This window comes from Hypanus sabinus, chromosome 1 (genome assembly GCF_030144855.1).
Source record: "Hypanus sabinus isolate sHypSab1 chromosome 1, sHypSab1.hap1, whole genome shotgun sequence".
Classification (NCBI taxonomy): domain Eukaryota; kingdom Metazoa; phylum Chordata; class Chondrichthyes; order Myliobatiformes; family Dasyatidae; genus Hypanus; species Hypanus sabinus.
In genome coordinates, this window is record NC_082706.1 from 131,656,130 (window position 1) to 131,677,155 (window position 21,026).

At 44.0% G+C, this 21,026-nt stretch overlaps 1 protein-coding gene across 4 annotated transcripts in view; it reads right to left on the reverse strand.

Moving 5' to 3' along the window:
* mppe1 (metallophosphoesterase 1) overlaps positions 1-17,733 on the reverse strand; it is a 64,664-nt gene extending 46,931 nt beyond the window's left edge. For 2 of the 4 annotated variants that reach the window (XM_059976418.1, XM_059976411.1), the window contains exons 1-2: positions 16,430-17,733; positions 559-667 (exon numbers count right to left, since the gene is read on the reverse strand). In XM_059976418.1, coding sequence (XP_059832401.1) covers positions 559-667; positions 16,430-16,686 — 366 coding nt within the window. In that variant the 5' untranslated portion in view covers positions 16,687-17,733. The remainder of the gene's footprint in view (positions 1-558; positions 668-16,429) is intronic. The other 2 variants (XM_059976408.1, XM_059976421.1) reach the window with 2 other exon arrangements.
* Between the last annotated feature and the right edge of the window lie 3,293 nt (positions 17,734-21,026).

Genomic DNA, 21,026 nt, shown 5'->3' on the forward strand with positions numbered 1-21,026 from the left:
GTATCTCTAAAATAAAAGTACAAGGTTCAAACAAAGGCAGGGACTTGGGATCACAGTGAACCATAAGATATGTAAGCTACATCGCCAGATGTTGAGCCATTGGGATTTCCAAATAGTCAGAGAAAGATCATCAGTGTTTACTGTGCTTCTGATCTTCAGCCTGAAATGTTAACTAGTTCTCCTTCTACAGGTGCTGCCTGACCTGGTGAGTACTTCCAGCAATTCTGGTTTTATTTCATTTGCAGTTTTTTTTAAAAAACTTTTTATTGCTGTAAGAAAAAGCTTCACTGAGAAAGCAATCCCTCTGATATTCCCGATAACCTATTTTCCCACACTTCCATTAATTTTACCATCCACACCACACTAGGGATAATTTATACATGTTGAAATTTATAATTTAGAAGTTAGTTAGCCCCTGTAAATTTCCCTTGAGTGAACGTTCAAATCTGCATGTGTTGATGGGGATGTGGGGTAATTAGAAGAGAGCAATGTAGGATTAGTTTGTGTGTGTGGTCCCTTCTCTCTATGACTCTGTAAAATGACACAAACACACATTACCTTTGGGGAGCTCCACTTTCCTTCATCAAACAGGTCACCAAGAACAAACACAACATCTGGTTCAAAGAGCCACATGGCCGTCTGAAAGGCCCGTTCCATTTGCCATTCCCTTGAGAAACAGAAAGCAGCATTAAACACCTCAGCTATTGAAGGTTATGACAATATCCTGGAAATGTTGCCATTTCTGTGCTTATCACACCTCTGTGTCAATATATAATCCAATTGTAAGGTACTTCAAGGATACAAAAATAGCTGGAAAAGGCAAGCCAGGAAGAAAAATTGGCCATCTTAGCAAGATTTCTCCAAAACCAACACCAAGTGCCTTCAGAAAGGGTAGGATGAGGGAGCACAAACCAATCCTCATAAAGAGATGAAAAGTGGAGAGAGTGAGCCACTTCAAGTTCCAGGATGTCAAGATCTCCGAGGATCTAACCTGGTCCCAATATATCGATGCAGCTATAAAGAAGGCAAGACAGCAATTATATTTCATCAGGGAGTTTGAGATTTTGTTTGTCACCTAAAACACTCAAAAACTTTTACAGATGTACCATGTGATGCACCATCAATAACTCTCTCTGAGACGTGAAGTCAAGATATCGGCTTTTATTGACTGGAAGAAAGAACAAGCAGTGGTTAACCACCATACTACATCCTGGAGAATGAGGGCCGGGCTCAGGCCTCAATCGCCTTTATACAGGGGTCTGTGGGAGGAGCCACAGGAGCAGTCGGCAGGGGGCGTGTCCAGACAGGTATATGTAGTTCACCACACCATGGACAGCATTCTGGGAGAACGCATCACTGTCTGGCATAGTACTACACAGGATCAAAGGAAGCTACAGAAAGTCATAAAATCAGTCAGCTCCATCTTGGCTACCAGCCTCTGTAGTACCCAAAACATCTTCAAGGAGCGGTGCCTCATTACTAAGGACCCCCATCACCCAGGACATGTCCTCTTTTCATTGTTACCATCAGGAAAGAGGAACAAGAGCATGAAGGGACACACTCACTGATTCAGGAACAGCTTCTTCCCCTCTGCCATCTGATTCCTAAATGGACATTGAACCCATGAACACTACCTCATTTTTTAAAAAAAATATTATTTCTGTTTTTGCACCATTTTTAATTTAATTATTTATTATACATATATTTACTGTAATTGATTTACTTTTTTCTATATTATCATGTATTACATTGTACTGCTGCCGCTAAGTTAACAAATTTCACATCATATGCCAGTGGAATTAAACCTGATTCTGATGTTCTCAAAACCCTGAACCCTACACACCCGCATAAATAACCTCCACAAGTTTAGTTCCAGGGTTCACCAGTCTTCTTGAGGGCATTTTCCCCCTCAGGTTGAGCGGGACTGGAAACAGAGTCATAGGTTTAGGTGAAATATTTGAGAGGAATCTGAGGAGAAACCTCTTCACTCAGAGGGTGGTGCAAGTGTGGAAAAAGCTGCCAGTGGAGCTGGTTCAACAGCAACATTTATAAAAGTTTGGATAGGTACATGGATGAGAGGGGGTTTGCAGGGATATAGTACGAATGCAGGAAGATGGGACTAGGCAGAATGCAGGTTGGCATGGCCCAGTTGGGCCAAAGGGCCTGTTTCTGTGCTGTGGCACTCTATGAGTCTATACTGAATAGCAGAATGCACTTGCCAGTTCTACCCACACTGGTCTGCTCATTAACCTCCCTCCCTGCCCCTCCTGTCGGGCACCAGTACTATTTAAGTCCTCAGCCTGGGCAAAATAACTGACCTTCTACACAATTCAAAGTTCAAAGTAAATTTATTTTCCAAGTTACCATATAGTAGCTTCAGATTCATATTTTACAAGCAAAGATATATAATAGAATATTTTATATAAAAATCTATAAACACACAAAGACTGACAATGTGCAAAAGGCAAACTGTTCAAATAAAACTAATACTGAGAATATGAGCTATAAAGAGTCCTTAAAGTTCAATCACATTAATTAATTTTAAAATGGTGCATCTTGTGCGTTCTGGTGAAAAGTGAGAAAAAGACTGCAGATGGTGAAATCTAAAACAAAAAGGGAAGTCACTTGAAATACTCAGCAAGTCCTTTCTGTAGAAAGGGAAACAAAACTAATCAGGTAGGAGGACAAAGGAGGGTGCAGAGAGTGCAGTGAGGGTGGAGGGGAGGAAATGATTCTGAAAGGGATAAACTGTGAACAACATTATCTGGTCTATGAATGAAAAGAAGCAGAGCCTATACAAAACAATAAACACATGGAGACTCTGCTGATGGCAGAAATCTTGAGCAACACACACAAAATACTAGAAACACTCAACAAGTCAGGCAGCATCCATGGAGGGGAATAAATAGTTGATATTTTGGGCCAACACCCTTCATCAAGACTGGAAAGGAAGAGGGCAGAGCCAGAGTAAGAAGATGAGGGAATGAAGAGGAGCACAGGTGATAGGTGAGACCAACTGAGAGGGAAGGTGGGGGGGGGGGGATTTGAAGTAAGAAGCTAGGAGGGGATAGGTGGAAGGGGTAAAGGACTGAAGAAGGAATTTATTAGGAGAGGTTGGTGGACCATGGGGATGAAGGGGAAAGGAGGGGGGAAACTAAAGGTGGTGATAGGCAGGTGTGGAGTAGATAAGGGCTGAGAGGGTAATCAGAATTGGGAATGGAAACAAAGAGATGGGCAGAGGGAGGAGGAATTATTGGATTTTGGAGAAATTGATGTTTATGCCATCATGTTGGAGGCTACCCAGACAAAATATGAGGTGTGTTGTTCTTCCAAGCTGACAATGGCTTCATCGTGAGTGTAGAGGACAGACGTGTCAGAATGTAATGGGTGTCCATGGGGGAAATGATAGCTTTTGCAGTGGACAGAGTGAACGTACTTGACATTAATGGAGTCCAAAATTGCAAGAGGCTGCACCAGGTGCTTGGAAAGAAAGTAGAGGTTTTTAAAATGCAGAGCAGGAGGACGAAATTCCACACTGAAAAGTGTTACATAGCCAGATGGACAATGAGATTGTAACAGTGCAGAAGGTCACAAACAAATAGGTCATAGGGGCAGTGGGATTAGATTAGATCAAATTTACTTGTCACATGTACATTGAAATAGGGGTGGGGAAACTGAAGTGGCAGGCCCCAGGAAGCTGAAGTACACTCCTGTGGATTGAATGCAGGCGTTCGGCAAAGTGATCGCCCAATGTGCCTTTGGTGTCTGCAACGTACAGGAGACCACATTGCGGCTGGAAGAAATGCAAGTGAGCCATCACTTCACGCAGGAAGATTCTTCTGAGGGAAAAGTGAAAGGACAAGTGTACTTTCACTGCAGTTGCAAGGAAAAGTGCTGTTAGAAGAAAGATTGTTGGTGGAAATGGAAGAGTACACCAGGGAATCACGAAGGAAGTGGTTCCCCTGAAATGCTAGAAAGGAAGGAGACGATCCATCTGATAGTGGAATCTCTGAAGCTGGTGGAAATTGGGAAGGAGGAAGGTGAGGACCAGGAGAAATCGATTCTTGTTCTGTCCTGGAGCAGAAGTGGTGAGATCAGAGGCATGGGAAATGGAGAAGATGTAATTAAGGGCTTTGCTAACAATAGTTTTGGGGAAGTTATGGTTCAAGAAGAAAGAAGACATCTCAAAGGCAACTGTATGGAAAGTCTCAGCTTTGGAGCAAATATGATAGAGATGGAGTAAGAGGGAGAATGTAATATTGTCCTTACAGGAGGCAGGATGGTATGAGGTGTAGTGGAGAGAGTTGGGATTCAGACCTATTTGTTTGCAGCTTTATGAGCTGACAGTTAGGCCCAACATAAATGTAAACCCCTCACCATGCTCATATACAAACTTGGCTTGTTAGCTAACTTTGCTAACAGTCACGTGATTCAACAGAGAGAAGGCCACCTTTCATAAACAATATACAGTACGTCTAGGTCTGGGGTTCAGCTAAACAGGAACATCATAATGTTCCAATCAAAGAAACTTCGATTTCAGCGACTGCTGCGTAAATGTTGCCCATACACAATTATCAGTTGGCAAGAAATAACAGATCATACAGCACAAAAAATCATAAAGTATATTTACTAATTTCAATTTTATCAGTTATTAGAAGAAAAGAAAGAATAAAAACAATTAAAAGGGCCCATTACAGTTGGACAAGCCTGCACATAACCACTGGAGCTCATCTCTTCCAAAACTGGGTATAACCGTTACGGCGCTGAACCCACGGTCTGCCCGAAAGCACTCACCACATTCTGAATTCCCCTCGAAGTCCTCTTCAAACAAACTGACTCCCTCCTTGGAGCCATCCATCTGCTGAAAGCACTTGGTGCAACAGGGATTCTCCTTCCAACTGCATTCTGCAGCATCTTCCCTTCTGTCCCGCCAAAAGGCCCCAAACTTGTCTACTGTCCACCACAAAACTCTCTCCACCCTGTTCTCTCTAGAATTTTCTCCAGATCTAACCATCTTGATTCACTGACACAACATTCCTAAGTTGAACAACTGTGCATCTTTAGCCGAAACCAAAACATTCTACCAGCAGGTCACAATGCTTTTACAGAAAACTGATACAATGAAATACCTACAGCATTGCAGTAGAAATCTTAACCAGGGTGTTACGCTCTCTCCCTACCAAAAATAGTTGTGTCCTCGTGACTGTTGAACATATTAAACCATTATTAATAATATAATATTCAAATTAATTTTGTAAATTTTGTGAGCAATCCATTTGTAAGTGGAAATAACATATCTCACCATGGGAATGGACATAACATTCTGTTTCCTAGGTGTATCCTCTGCCAGGCCAGCTAGGGGTTTCCTGACTCTCTGAGACCTCCTTATTTCATCTTCAGCTTCTCCCGGTTCAACCACTCCTCATGATCTTTCCTGTAAACTAGAAGATGCCTCCCCATCTATCACTTGTACCTTCTGGTGGCTAGTTCCCCCTGCCCCACGACGAACTTAGCTTCCTTCCAAGCAGGTGCTGCCTCAGAGCAACCAAAATCAGACTCGTCAGTAGAAAAGAGACCTTTGCGCTCCAACATCTCCTCAGCCAATCTCCCTTTCCACTCCTCAGTTATCGTTGAGTCACCAAAGTTGCATGACTTCAATGTCAACGTCCTCGATGCAGGAGACTGTTTCTCTTTCACTTCCCCTAGAAAACTAGATACTACCGTCACAGGAAAAACAGGGGCAATTAGAATCCCATGTCTGAGGGTAACATCTCTTGCTGAGGTGTCCCTGACAATCCTGTTTGCATAAACAGCCAGAGGTCTCCGGAGCTCAGGTCTCACCACACTCCAGCAGGTAAGCACGACTCTTCTTCCAGATCATGAGGAGGATCCATCTGGATGGCTGAGGCACTGGACATTCCAGCAAATCTGGGGGTTCCCATCACTCCAACTATTCCTTCAGAATGTAACCGAGGGCATCACACATTTCCTTGTTTCTGCTCAGGAGGAACTTGCACCTTCTCAACAGCAGCTCTGAACACAGGGTGAATGGACAAGGTTTTTAAAAAGTTCTCTGCATTTCTCTCCTTGCATGCTCCCATGAGCCTTCTCACAATGAAAGTATTTGTTCCCACAAGAATGGAAGCTTCACTCTTTTCAGCTGGACCTGGGCAGACCCACACTGGTGCGTCAACAGTCTCAGTTACTCCAACATCTGCTTCCGAAAACTCCAGTTTCAATGACAAGTAACTATCGAATGGGTACTCATCAGTACGAAGCCCCCAAATCTCAAGGGCACTGAGTGGTGTCAATGGTAAATATGCCAAATACCCCAGTTGTAAAAGGATCTGTAAAGCAAAGTAACTTGAGAACCTGTGTCAAGTATGGTCCTAGCATAAACACCTTCAATCCATATGGATACATCAGAGCTTGGTCCCACTAAACCTTCAGGAATAGTGTTCTGCACTTTAGTATTTCCCTTGACACACTGATAGGAAATGTATCCTCTCCACAGCCCCTTCCTTTACCAACTCCCTCCATAGTTTTGCCTTTTTTCTTCTGATTAACCCCTGACTTAATTTCTAAAGATTTTCCTGCCCCTCACAGACCTGCTTGAAATGTCCATCTTCTCCACAGTTGTAACAGAAATTACCAGTCACCTCTCTAGTCTCCCTTTTCAACAGCAGTCCACTGCATCACAAGTCCACTGTGTCGTAAGCCCTACAGGTGAGTCGGGTTTCCCAACGGATGTATCGTGTTTAGCTGAAACATTTGCAGTCATCATCGAAGTAGCTCAGCTTGAAGGTTTTCCACTTCATTCTTCAAAAGCTCCATCTTTGTGGCATTACAGGCTGCCACTGAAGACATGACTGGGCTTTTGGAAATGTTCAGCTTCTCAGTCATGTTTTCCTCCTCTCTACCTTCTCTGAGTAACTGGGTGAGAGACAGGGGAGGGTGCATCTTGTGGTCATTCGAACGTGTGGGCCAATCACATCACGTGACAGTGTGCTCCATCCTCAAGCAATTTCCCTCAGGCAGCTGAATGCCCCCTTTGTGGCACAAACAATGCAGCACTTTCTCAACACTGAAAATGTAGGCAGACTGCTCCTCTCCTTCCACCTGGAATGTGTTCAAGATCAGATCGGCTGCACTTTCAGCAGTGGCAAAAGCATCTTCCAGAGCTTGCAGGTAATTAGCTGACATAGCTAATGGGTGTTCCGCCCTTAGGAACTTCACTATGTCAGTCGTTGGACCCATTAAACTCTCCACAGTTTCTGTTTCTCACGTTACCTGTCACTGCCACTCATTCATTAACTGATATGCCTGCTCCACCCAAGCCTCATATTCTCCATCTCCATCAGGTGTGGGCTTGACTCCAAAGAACACCTTTGGCATAAAATAAAAACCTTTGGCATTTATCAACCACTGATGTAATACCCAAAACCAGCCCAGAATTTCCGTCTGCTGCTGAAGGACCCATTATACTTTTCACATTCGTAAACTCTTTCCCTTCACTTCACAGGAACAAGAACAATTGGTCTTTAAAGCCTTCAGCCTCAGCTACACGCCTGCCTTCCCTAACTCCCAATGACTCCCAACTCTCCAGGGTCTCCCAACCTATCATACAACGCAACTTCAGTTATGTCTGGCCTAACACAACATCCTTACCAGCTGACTGGTCAAAATACCATTCAGTGTAACTTTTTACAGAACTCAGCACTCTCAGTAGCAGTTCTCAGGAACTTGCATATCCACCCCGCCCAGAACGCAAGCATTATTTGTGGATAATCTCTTTGAATCACACCAAACCTTAATCCCTGCAGTGTCCATAATAAAGTACCTTAATCACTTTCCCAGACACTAGTTTAAACATAGGCTTGAACACACTAACTTCGATAATCAATTCTAAAACAGCAGTCACACCTCATCAGAGAGATCCCCGGACGATGGCCCCCACAAAAGTAACCCTCTCACCGGGCTCATGTACAAATTGGCTCGTTAACTACCTCTGCTACAGCCACGTGACTCAGTGGTGAGAAGGCCGCCTGTCATAAACAATATACAGAACGTTTAGTGTCTGTATGATTTGGGGTTCAACTAAACAGGAATGTCCTGATGTTCTGATTACAGAACCTCGATTGTGTGAATGCTGTGTAAGTACTGCCCATACACAATTATCGGTCAGCCAAAGCTGGGTATAACCATACCTCACGACGCCAAACCCACGGTCTGTGTGAAAGCACTCGCCACATTTCAAACTTCCCTCGAAGTCCACTTCCACCAAACTGGCTCTGGAGTGTTGGCCCTTCCTCCTTGGAGCCATTCATCTGCACAAAGCACCCAGAGTAACAGCGACTCTCCCTCTAACGGCATTCTGAGGCATCTCTCCTTCTGTCCTGCTCCCACCAAAAGACCCCAAACTGGATTACTGTCCGCCACATAACTCCATTCTCTCTAGAACTTTCTCCAGATCCCACCATCCTGACTGGCTGACACAACGTTCCTAAGTTGAACAGCAAGGCTTCTTATCTTTAGCCAAAACCAAAAGCAGCAGGACACATCCCTTTTGTGGAAAAGTGCTAAAATGAAAGAGCTAGAGCATAGCAGTAGAAATTGTAACCAGAGCATTACACAAGCTTGGACAAAACTACCTCAATTTCTAATAGGACACGTTGCAGACTTCTTGACCTTTTTTAACCAGCTATCCCCATTGTCAACCTAGTTTCACCCTGCCAGAAACACCCTTCTCCCTCTCTTGCTAGAGCTTCTTTTGACTTCATTTATTCTCAGAAGGGGTCTCTAATTTGAACTATTAAAGCTGTTTCGATTCCTGCAGATACAGTCTGACCTGCTGAGTTTTTCCAGCATTTTCTGAACTGGTGTGTCCTGGTGCATTGTTTCATTAAATCTGTTTAGTTTACTTCACTGATTCTTCACATGAACTGAAAAACAATTTTGAAGTAGATGAGTTTCTATTTAGAATCCTTTCAATTGCTGCTAAACCTGCTGGGCAGGTCCTCAGTACAGATGAGCAAGATCTTTAAATCCTGCACATGATCAACACAACTTTAATTTTGTATTCATTCTCTCATTTGTTACGCCTGAGCTCCCCCCCCCCTCTCCTTTTTGAGAATCGCAAGATCACTATTAGGTCAGATCAGGAGACCCAGTAAATGAGAGAGAGACGTTTGGAATGTCCTGGCCCCAGCGATACAAAGCCAGGAACAGGTCTTTGTCTCTTGGAGACGGAATTGTGTATTGAGTACTATGCTTCATGGAAGCCCTCAGGCAATGTTGACTGGTTGGGGGATGGCATCATTCCACCCTGAGTGACATCTGAGACCCTGTGGGGAACAGCCCTTCACCCACGCACCAGGAGAAACGCTAGAAGTTCCGTGACGGCGTTTAATAGCGATAGCCGGCGGAGGGCCCACGTGTGTCCTTTCCCGTTGCCCCGGGATTGAGGCCCTACCACGGAAGGCGGCTTAGCTAAAGGAGAAATCAGCCCCAACGACTCTCGAAGGATCGACATCATAAAAGGAATGGGCAAGTTTTAATCCGTTTCTCTCTCCAACCAAAGCTGCAGCTTGAATGAACTGAAGTGACTTATATATTTCCATCGGACAATACATTATCCCCTAGACAATGATAGAGCTATTTCTTATTGATTATTATTATACCTGCGCTTTTAGATTTAGTATTGACGATGTATATTATATGTATGTTTGCATTGATATTATTTTTGTGTATTTTTTAATCAATAAAAACCGTTAAAAATAGTACCATTAGACTTCAATGGACCTCTCTATCTTCGCTGGTAAGTGACCCAGTTACGGGGTTTGTGACACATTTCAGCTGCAATTTAAGAATGATTGTGGTATTGGTTTATAATTAACACAAGAGATTCTGCAGATGCTGGAAATCAAGAGCAGCACACACAACATGCAGGTTAGGCAGTATCTATGAAATAAATGACTGAGACCCTTCTTCAGGACTGGAAAGGAAGGGGAGAAAAGCTGGAATAAGAAGGTGGGGGGGGGGAGGAGAACAAGCTAGAGGATGATAGGTGAGGCCAGGTGGGTGGGAAAGGTTAGAGGCTGGAGAGGAAGGGATCTGATAGGAGAGGAGAGTAGACCGTGGATGAAAGGAAAAGAGGAGGGGCTCCAGGGAGAGGTGATAGGCAGGTGAGGAGAAGAGGTAAGAGTGTGGAATAATAGAAGAGGAAAGGGGAAGGGAGAAGAAAAAAGTTACTGAAAGGTTCAACGTTCATGCCATCAGGTTGGCGGCTACCTAGATGAAAATGAGGTATCGCTCTTCCACGTTAACAGTGGCTTCAGCATGGCAGAACAGGCAGCCACGTGCTGACAAATCAGAACAGGAATGGAGACAGAAATTAAAATCGTTGGCTACCAGGAAATTCTACTCTTGCAGATGGAGCAGAGGTGCTCAACAAAGCAGTGCCCCGATTAAGGTCAAGTCTCACCAATGTAGGGGAGTCTACATTAGGAGCAATGGATACAACAGACGGCCCCAAAAGATTCGCAGGTGAAGTGCCCCCTCACTTGGAAGGACTATTTGGGACCCTGAATGGAGATGAGGGAGGAGGTGAATGGGGAGGTGTAGCATTTCTTTTGCAGGCAGGGATATGTGCCAGGAGGGAGACTACTGGGGAAGGACGAATGAATAAGAGAACTGCAGAGGGAGCAATCCCTGCGGGGGGGGGGGGGGGGGAAGTAACGATGTTTTTGGCGGTAGGATCCTGTTGAAGGTGGTGGAAGTTGTAGAGAATTATGTGTTCATGGAGAGGCGGGTGAGAACAAGAGGAACTCTATCATGAACACTGACTTCTCTAACTTCCATTAATGCCCCTCCTCCTCTTATTACCCCATCCCTTATTTATTTATTATCACCCCTTTTTCTCTCTCTGCCCTTCTCACAATCACTCCTTGCCTGTTCTCCATCTCCCTCTGGTGCTCCCCCCTCCCCCTTTCTTTCTCCCAAGGCCTCCCGTCCCATAATCCTTTCCTTTCTCCAGCTCTGTATCACTTTCACCAATCACCTCTCCAGCTCTTAGCTTCATCCCACCCCCTCCGGTCTTCTCCTATCATTTTGCATTTCCCCCTCCCCCTCTCAAATCTCTTTACTATCTTTCCTTTCGGTTAGTCCTGACGAAGGGTCTCGGCCCAAATCGTCGACTGTGCTTCTTCCTATGGATGCTGCCTGGCCTGCTGCGTTCCACCAGCATTTTGTGTGTGTTGCTGGAACTCTATCCCTGTTAAGATGATGGGAAAATGGGATAAGCGTCCAGGAAATGGAGGAGATGCGAGTGAGGATTGTCTAGCTCAGCATGGGTGCATGAAACCGCACCAATGTAGTTATAAGTTTAGGGCAGAAAAGTTGGGGAGCATTACCAGGGAAGGCATCAAAGTTGCAAGGCACCCCCTCAGTTCAGCACAGACAAGTAAACCTCACTGAGCAGTGGCCATTTCTCTTCTCCGGCCCCGACACCCTGACCTTTTCAATCGGCCTGGCACTTAAATCAGCCAAACAGCACGTCATTCCTCACTCTCGGACCCAGGCCTGGCTGCTTTGATACGCTCTTGGGCCTGGGCCTCACTCACTCGATTTGGCCCAAACCCAATTTTTCCAAATAGACCCAGCGCTTATATCAGTCAAACACCAGGAAGATCCTCGCTCTTGGCCCAGGTCCCTCTGCCTCAGTTTTGCCACTGTGAATTGCCTCCAAGTCTGCTCCAGCAGTGCCCAAACATTAGCTCATTCCCCACTCACCGGCCCAGACCCCGTTGTCTCCATTCGGTTTGTACACGCCCTGTCGCAACCTTGAGACTTCAGTTCATACTGCCAAATTGCCAGGTCACACAGGCAGTTCAAAGACATCCCACAAGGGAAGTTACAGGCTACTGACTGCAGTGATCATTTGGAGAAAAAGTGTGATTAATAGCCAGTAATTTTGTTTGCTGCTAACAAGTCATCTGAAACCAACTTAGACCATTCTAAATAGCCAACGAAATGGTAAGCACAGATGAGGCCCACGCATGTGCCCACGGTTTGGAGAAAGTGGGAGGAGTCGAAGGAGAAATTGTTGAGGGTGAGGACCAGTTTTGTTAGATGGAGGTGGTGTTGGTGGAAGGGAACTGGTCAGACCTTTTGTCAAGAAGTGGAGAGCTTTAAGGCCTTCTTGATGGGGGAATAGATGTGCATAGGGATTGGACATCCATGGTAAAAACGAGGCGGTTAGGGCCAGGGAACTAAATGTTTTTGAAGAGATCGAGAAGTGGTAAGGGACTGAACCAAGGGAGATAGAATGGAGTTTATTATTGGTACATGTACCAAGATACAGTGAAAAGCTTGTCTTGCCTACTATTTATACAGATCAAACCATTAGACAGAGCATTGAGCTAAAATAAGGTAAAACAATGATAATACAGAATAAATTGTAAAAACTACAAGAACGTGCAGTGCAGGTAAATAATAAAGTGTAAGATAATAATAAGGTTGACTGTGAAGCCATCTTCTATCATAGAAGTCCATCCAAGAATCTGATAACAGTAGAATGGAGCTGTCTTTGAGCTTGGTGGTCAGGCTTTTGTATCTTCTGCCTAATGAGAGAGAGGGGTAAGAGAGAATGTCCAGGATGGGTGGGGTCTTTGATTATGCTGGCTGCGTTACTGAGGCAGTGAAAGTATAGAGAGTCCCTCGAGGGAAGGCTCTAGTGATGAGCTGAGCTGTGTCCACAACATTCTGCAGTTTCTTGCATTCACGTGCAGAGTAGTTGCCGTCCAGACAGAATGCTTTCTATGGTCAACTGCTAAGAGTTGATGGAGACATGCCGGATTTCTTTAGCCTCCTGAGAAAGTACAGGCATCAGTGAGCTTACAGTTTATCTGTTCTTCTACACTTAATTAAAAAGTCAAAACAGAAATGGAACGCTGTAAGCATTCCTGGTTCTTACACCTTAGTTAAGGTATTCTGGCGTTAAAGTTCCTCCCAATGCCTCAAATGGTGCATCAGGTAGCAACCTTGCTGCTTCTTTAACACTTGTCTTTGCTACGAGGCCAAATTGCTAGCTCGACACTCAACCCAGCACGGGTGGGTTTTGGGGTTAGTGCAACATTAATGTATTGCACAATCAATCCCAAGCTTGAAGGGTTAAATATAACAGGGTTTATATGAACTGACCTCACAATCGAGCTCATCATGGTCTTGTATGTTATTGTCTGCCTGCACTATACTTTCTCTGTTACTGTATGTTCTGTTATAGATTTTTCCCTGGACTACCTCGATGTACTGATGTAATAAAATTATCTGTATGGGTGGCACGCCAAACGAAGATTTTTCACTTGTGCCTTGGCACAGGTGACAATAGCAAACCAATTTATAACAGCATACTCTTTGAAATTTAATAGATCAAGGCATTACACAATCAATGTTTCAAAGACATTAAGGAGATATTCTTAATGTTTGTTATGATAACTAGAACAATTTACCTAGAACAGTAGTTGCATGAGCCTCTTAGGGGTTAAAACTACCAAATTGTCAGTTAGTTTACTTAAAGATAAAGGAAGTGAGGATCCAAGATGAAAAATGATAGAAAATTTATTAACAGAATTAGCTTCTAAAGAAATCCATACCGGACAGTCCTCACAGTTAATATAGTATGACCAAAATGTAAGATTTCATATATTGACTGCCCAGTAATGAAATTTAAACCTCCATTCTTTTTAGCTTTTTGAAGACGAACCTTGGTAGTTAAACATACTTTGAGGATCTGGGTACAATTTATAAAATACTTTGGTTTATTGAGATTCTTTCTTTCAAGTCCCATTTTTTTCTAATTTTTTTTATACCTTCTATGATTGAGCCAGTTTTTAAAGGATGGGGTAGATTGGGCATTAAATGCTTCCAGGATCTGTTTGTTGGAGGAAGCCTCTTTTCGTTTGAGCAACTGTCAGCTAAATATAGCTTAACAAAAACCCACTTTTTTCAATATCTACAAATTAGAGACTTTCTGCGATTTCAATTATATATAAAAAGTCCTGATAAGAACTTATTAAATGTAATTTCTAATTTGAAACCTTTTCATAATGGTTCAATATCCAATATTTATGGCATGTTGCTGAGAATGAGAAATGCACCCTTAGACAAAATTAAAAATCTTTAGGAATTAAAACCACTGTTAAGACCCTACTTTAGTGTACAGTATGATGGACACAATGGTACATGGGACTGGTTTTGTGTCATATGACTATGGAAAAAGGGTGCATGGCAAGTCAGTTTTGAGACTGGCAGACTTCTGTTAATCAAAAAAGCAAAGAAGAGGTTCAGCATAGAGGAGATGGGCCTCTTTCTATGCTGTAGCATTCTAGGACTCTTATGAGATGTGGGACAAGGAAGATGAATTCCTGTGATTGGAGAAATCAAAAATTGGAGAACACAGGCTATAAATGAAAAGGGAGAGATTTAATAGGGACAACTCTTTCCCATCTACTAGATGGCAAGTACATGGAATGAGCTGCCAAGCAAAATGGATGAGATAGGTGCATTGAAAATATTTAAGAGGTACTTGGACAGGTACGTGGAAAGGGAAGGTTTAGAATGATATGGGCCAAACACAGGAAAAGTTAACTAGCTTAGATGTGAACCTTGGTTGGCATGGACCAGTTGGGCTGAAGAACCTACCTCTGTGCTCTATGACTGAATGTATAGAGTTTGATTCAGATTGGTCGTGATCTCAGTAAATGGAGATTGAAAGGTCTCCTATTATTTATTTCTAGTTACGGAAAATATTCCAGTTATTTCAGATAACTTTGTCACATGTAACTTTATCCAATAAGCATGCAGTCATCATGTTTCGCAAGATTTCACAAATTAACCTCCTATAACCACCTTAATGCACACACTCAGAGTTATGGTAAACCAGAAGCTCAAAACCTTGGGGGAATACAAAATACAGACCCATCCCCATTAGCAGAATCCAGATGAATACTATTGCAGAGTTAGGTTGGTTTAAATCTCCAGTGACATGGGGTGTGCTTCTGCCTGTGATTCTTATGAATTAACTTTTCTCAGCAAAAATGTGATACAATGGTTCACTCTGGAATGAAGCATCTTCCAAATCCAAGTTAACTAAAGTGGCATGCACATCATCAAGCATCTGTTCATGAAACATAACCCCATCTCTCCCAACCCTCCACCTTGCCCATCAATCTCTGAATACCCCTTCCCATCCATCTCCCTCCCCCTTTCCCCAATACTCACTGACAAGGAGCTAAGGCTATTCATCTTTGCCCAAGACCTTAAGGATAATAGTTAAGAACAAACTCAGTATGCCAGAACTGCTCCACCATTCTTTAAGACCTTAGACACCTCAGCTCCATTTTCTTGCAGTTTTAATATCTTGCTTCTCTTATTAGCTAGAAAATTCCTCATTCTCAGTAGTGATCACTGACTACACCATTCAGCACAAACTTCCAATAAGTGAAACAATATTCTACCCCCTCACTTTACTTCGTCTCACCAAGGTTATTTGAGATTCAATCAGCACAGATCTCATATGGCTAGACCTTCAGAATCAGCCAGCCACAGCCTTGTCAAATGCCTTACTGAAGTCCCATGTAGGTAAGGTCTGTAGCCCTGTTTTCATCAGTGTGCTGTTCAAATGCATTCCTGCAGTTCAAAGGTTAAATTACAGGGAGCAAGAGTTACATTCCCCAGGAGATGTTATTTGCACAGGAAGAGCTCACAGAAGACGCAAGTACAAGCTGCCCATACCATTTGGGTCTGACAGTGCCCAATGTAAGCTCTTTATTTGCTCATTCTGTACCACCTGGATAAATATAGTTAACTGGTCCACTTGCTGAACCACATTAAATGAATACAAAATGGAATACGTACATCTTGCCTAGTCTGGGAAGTCAAACACTCCATGTGGATCAGACCACATCAGGAAGGGAAACTTCCTACATACACTAAATGACGATTACCACTGGGGTGTTCTTTTACCACAATCCAGTAATTTCGTCGTCACCATTAATGGGGTAAGTGTTTTAATTGTGGGTTAATTAAATATACTGAGCTATTTTCACATCAACATAGTTATTAATAAATATCCTCTCCTTCGTCGTGAGTCAACTGCAGCTGCCGACATATTTTGTAGTATCTCCAAAATCTAGGTTCACAACTCCTCTCTGCCATACAGGAGTCAACGTTTGCAATGCAGCAAGGTAAATTATTAAATCAAGCTAATCGAAATTCTGCAAAGCGGATACAAATGAGTCGAGGATATTTCCGGACGAATGAAAAAGGAACTTACGGAATTCAAAGAGCAATGGTTTCAACTTCTGCCGAACACTGCTTAAATAAGACACAAATTATCTCAACCGAGGGGATAGATAAAGAAATCTCTCACCTTCTTAGTTTGTCCAACCAGTGACCTCTGAGTGCTCCCAGTAGATGGGTATCAGCAAGGAACAAAGCCCTGAGCACTGGCGCTGAGGGTCTGTACTGCCCGCGCTGGGCTGAAGCTTTCAACTTGGGCCAGTGACATCGCAGCAGCACCGCGTAGTAAATACCCAGCTCGCAGACCAAGGCCACCACGCAACCCAACGCCAGCAGCATGAGCAAGAGAGGGAGCAGCTGCTCGGGGTGCGCCCATCGCCGGCCCATGATCTGAGCCACTCACTCACCCGGCACTGTACCCCTCTCTCCCCCCACACGACACTGCGTACCGCAGTTCAACGGACTATTCGCAAAAGACAATCAAGCACAATTTGCTTCGATGCAAGCAAGGAGAAATCAGCCGCATGGAATTTGGAACAACTGCACAGAATGAAACGGAAAATATTTGATCGTATATTTGCAAAATCAATCCAAGACGTTACGTCGTTAGAGGTCGCAGTGGTTCGTTTTGCAAAACAAAAGTGACCGTTTTCCTGAAACATGCTGTTTCCTTTAATTATTGTCGTATATTCAGAACCTTATTAATTGAAGTAATATATTAATATGCACATTCTATGTAATTTTAAGTATTTCACTTTAAAATATCTTAAAATAGAACTGCACAAAGAGGAATTTGCTGTCGTCACAACTTTTTGAATTAAAAATTCCTTTGCGTCTACTTAAAGTGGTAACTGCACGCCGTGCTATTGGGTGTCATTGGATTATCTCCCCACCACAAAATGCTCTAAATGCTTGTATCTCAGACGTTCTCATATCCAAAGCAGCATCTAAAATAATCTGTGCACTATAAAGAAACACAAAGGAGCTGGAGGATTTTAGCGGGTCAGCCAGGGGAGTGCACGGTCGACGTTTATCTGTAGACGCTGCCTGATCCGTTTAGTTCCTCCATCTACTTTGTGATTGTTCCATTTTCTCAGCTTCAGCAGGCTGCGCCTTGGTTCTAAATAAATACATCGTTGTAGTTAAATTGCACTTAAATAGTTCAAGCAGTCTTTTCATCTGATGACTTCTGTCTCTCCCAGTCCAAGTGGAGTTTTTGTCATACACAGTTGCAGACATCCCACCCTGCGAAAACTCATTTCCGGGAGGTAGCACCATCACACCCCCCTCCAAGGGTGTATGTCTACAGGACATTTGATTCCCCCAGAACTCATCAACTGGCAAACTTTTGTAGTTTGGCACCACTCCTTCAAGGTTAGTTGAGACATAATCCAGGACTTCCAAGTGGAGCTCTTGTCCTGCATCTGCCTTGATCGCATTTTCCTTTTTTCTGGATGCTCTGCCACGGTGCTGCAGGACACTAAACTGAACTGATGGACAAAGAGAGGGGGGGGGGTCGACTGTAAAGCCCGCCCACAGAGAAAACTGATAGGTGTACTTAGCACAAAGAGAGACCAATCAGGATTCTCTCCCTCTCCCTCTCCCCCTCCCTCTCTCCCCCTCCCTCTCTCCCCCTCCCTCTCTCCCCCTCCCTCTCTCCCCCTCCCTCTCTCTCCCTCCCTCTCTCTCCTCCTCCTCTCCCCCCCCCCCTTATATATATATCGATTTCCGGGATTTTACATATAATGAAAAACTAACTTGCAGCAGCATTCCAGGCACAAGGATATGCAATTTTTCAAATTTGAAAATGAGATAGGTCAGGCAGCATCTGCAGACTGATTACCTTTTGTCAGAACTCCAGCATTTCCTGTTTTTATTTCAGATCACCTATTGCCCCAGCTGAAGAATTTCCCTAATGGGGATTTATGAGTGAATCCAATTTGTTGGAATATTTTCCTTGCATTTACAGCAGTATGGTCAGTGTGAGTATCAACCAGACTGTGGGTGTCACTGGCGAGACCAGTTTACACTACTAAACTGTTCAATACAAATTTACAGCAATGTTACAAGGATTTGAGGGCTTGGGATATAAGGAAAGGCAGGATAGACTGGGACTGTTTCCCTGGGCAGAGGAGGCTAAAGGGTGATCTTATAGAGGTTCATAAAATCATGAGGGGCATAGAGAGAGTGAATATCTAAAATCTTCCTTGGTCTCCTAAGGATGAGAGGAAGTTAAGGGCAACACACACAAGATGCTGGAGGAACTCTGCAAGTCAGGTAGCATCTATGAAAATGAATAAACAGTCGACATTTCGGGCCAACACCCTTCTTCTCTACTGGAAAGGAAGGGGAACGATGCCATAATAAGAAGGTGGGGGGAGGGAAGGAAGTGCAATCTAGAAGGTGATAAGTAAAGCCAAGTGGGTGGGGAGGGGTTGAAGTAAGAAGCTGGAAGATGTTACATAGAAAATGTAAATGGCTAAAAAAGGAATCTGGTAGGAGAGAACAGTGGACCATGGGAGAACAGGAAGGTGGAGAGATACCAGGGGGAGGTAATAAGCAGTTGAGGAGAAGAGGTAAAAGTGGGGGGGGGGAAGCAAAGTGGGAAAATGAAGAAGAGGGAAGGGGAGGTGGATCAATTACAGGAAGTTGGAGAAATTGATGATCATGCCATCAGATTGGAGACTACCTTGATGGCCTCACGGTGGCGGAGGGGGCGGCCTTGGACTGTGTTTACAATTCTTGCAATTTCTTCAAGAATTCTTGCAATTTCTTAGGTAGAGCAGTTGCCATAACCAAGCTGTCCAGATAAGATGCATCACAGCTTGCTATGGTGCATCTGTAAAAACGAGTGAGGGTCATGCCAAATTCCTTGAGCTTTCTGAGGAAGTAGTGTCACTGATTTGCTTTTTTGGCCATAGAGTCTCTGTGATTGGAGAAGGGTCAACTATTTGTGATAATTACACATAGGAACTTGAAGCTCTCAACGTCTCCATATCAGCACACATAAAAAAGAGAAAATCTTCAGATGCTGGAAATCTGAGCAACACACACAAAATGCTGAAAGAACTCAGCGGGCCAGGCAGCATCTATGGAAAAGAGTACAGTTGACATTTTGGGCTGAGACTCTTCATCAGGATTGGCAAATACCGTAGGTGCACACAGGAGAGTGCATTCCTTGAATCAATAACTGGCTCCATTGTTTCACTGACATTGAAGGAGAGGTTCATGTCACTAGGCTCAGTCTCTTTCCTGTACTCTGTCTTGTCCAACCGGTTAAAGCTCTGGGCCATCAGTCCAACGAGCAGAACTCTGGTGCATCAGTCCAAATGAGTAAATCAGATAATGGATCAAAATAATTTCTAAATTAAGAAGATAAAAATCCTAGCAACACAAATTAAAGTAAAAACATGTGATCTTTACACCAATAAACATTTCCACATAGAGAAGGGAACAGAAACTAGGAACTTTATTCAACTACTTGCAACTTATAAATTGGTGCAAACTGGTCTATTATTGTCATATATAACAAAGGCATGGTGAATAGTACATTTGTAAAAATCTTTTTATCACATCAATGCACTGAGGTAGTACAAGGCAAAACAATGTCAGAATGCAGTATAAAATGTTACAGCTATAGAGAAAGATCAGTGCAGGCAGACAATAAGGTTCAGGGCTACAATGAAGTAGATTGAGAGTTCAGGATTCCATCTTATCATACTAGAGGGCCATTCAATATTCTTATAACTGCAGGACAGAAGCTGTCCTTGAACCTGGTGGTATCTTGTTTTAGGCTTTTGTAGCTTCAGTCCAATGGAGAACAGATAAAGTCCAGGGTGGTAAGTTCTTTGATTGTGCTGGCTGTTTTATCGAGGCAGTGAGAAGCGTAGACACAGTCCGTGAAGTGGAGGCTGGTTTCAGTGTTATGCTGAGGTGTGACCACAACTCTCTGCAGTTTCTTAGAGACTCTGTCGAAGTAGTTGCCATACCAGTCTGTGATATATCCATTGTATGGTGCTGTAGCGATGTGCTACACACAGCGCTGAAATAACGACACGCAGTCGGTAAATCGTTTCGAGACTAGTTTATTCAAACTTCACGGCGCTGGCATTTAATCCCTAGCGCCCACCCTCTCCGGGCAGAAATGACGTCAGAGGTGCATTACCAAAGTCTCCCCCCGCGCGCTGGCTATTTATGAGCCGGTTCGCCTGCACAGAAAGTAGGTTGCCACATAACCGCCCCCCCCCCCCAGAACCGGCGATACACCCCCTAATGTCCACAGTCTGGATCAGCCTCTGTTTGGGAGGTCTGCCTCTGCGCCGCGGTGCCTGAACCTCCACCGGCTGAGCCAAGTCCACATGGGCTGGTTTGAGTCAGTCCACCTTGAAAACCTCCTCTTTCCCCGCCAATGTCCAGAACGCACTTGGACCCGTTGTTGTTGATCACCCTGAACGGCCCCTCGTACGGCCGCTGTAGCGGCACCCGGTGTCTGCCCCTTCGTACAAACACAAACTTACAGTTCTGCAGGTCTTTGGGTACATGGGTCGGGGTCCGTCCGTGCTGTGAAGTCGACACGGGGGCCAGGTTGCCAAGCCTCTCACGTAGTCTGTCCAGGACTGCTGCAGGTTCTTCCTCTTGCCCCCTTGGGGCTGGTATGAACTCTCCCGGGACGGCCAGGGGTGCGCTGTACACCAACTCGGCCAACGAGGCGTGCAGATCCTCTTTGG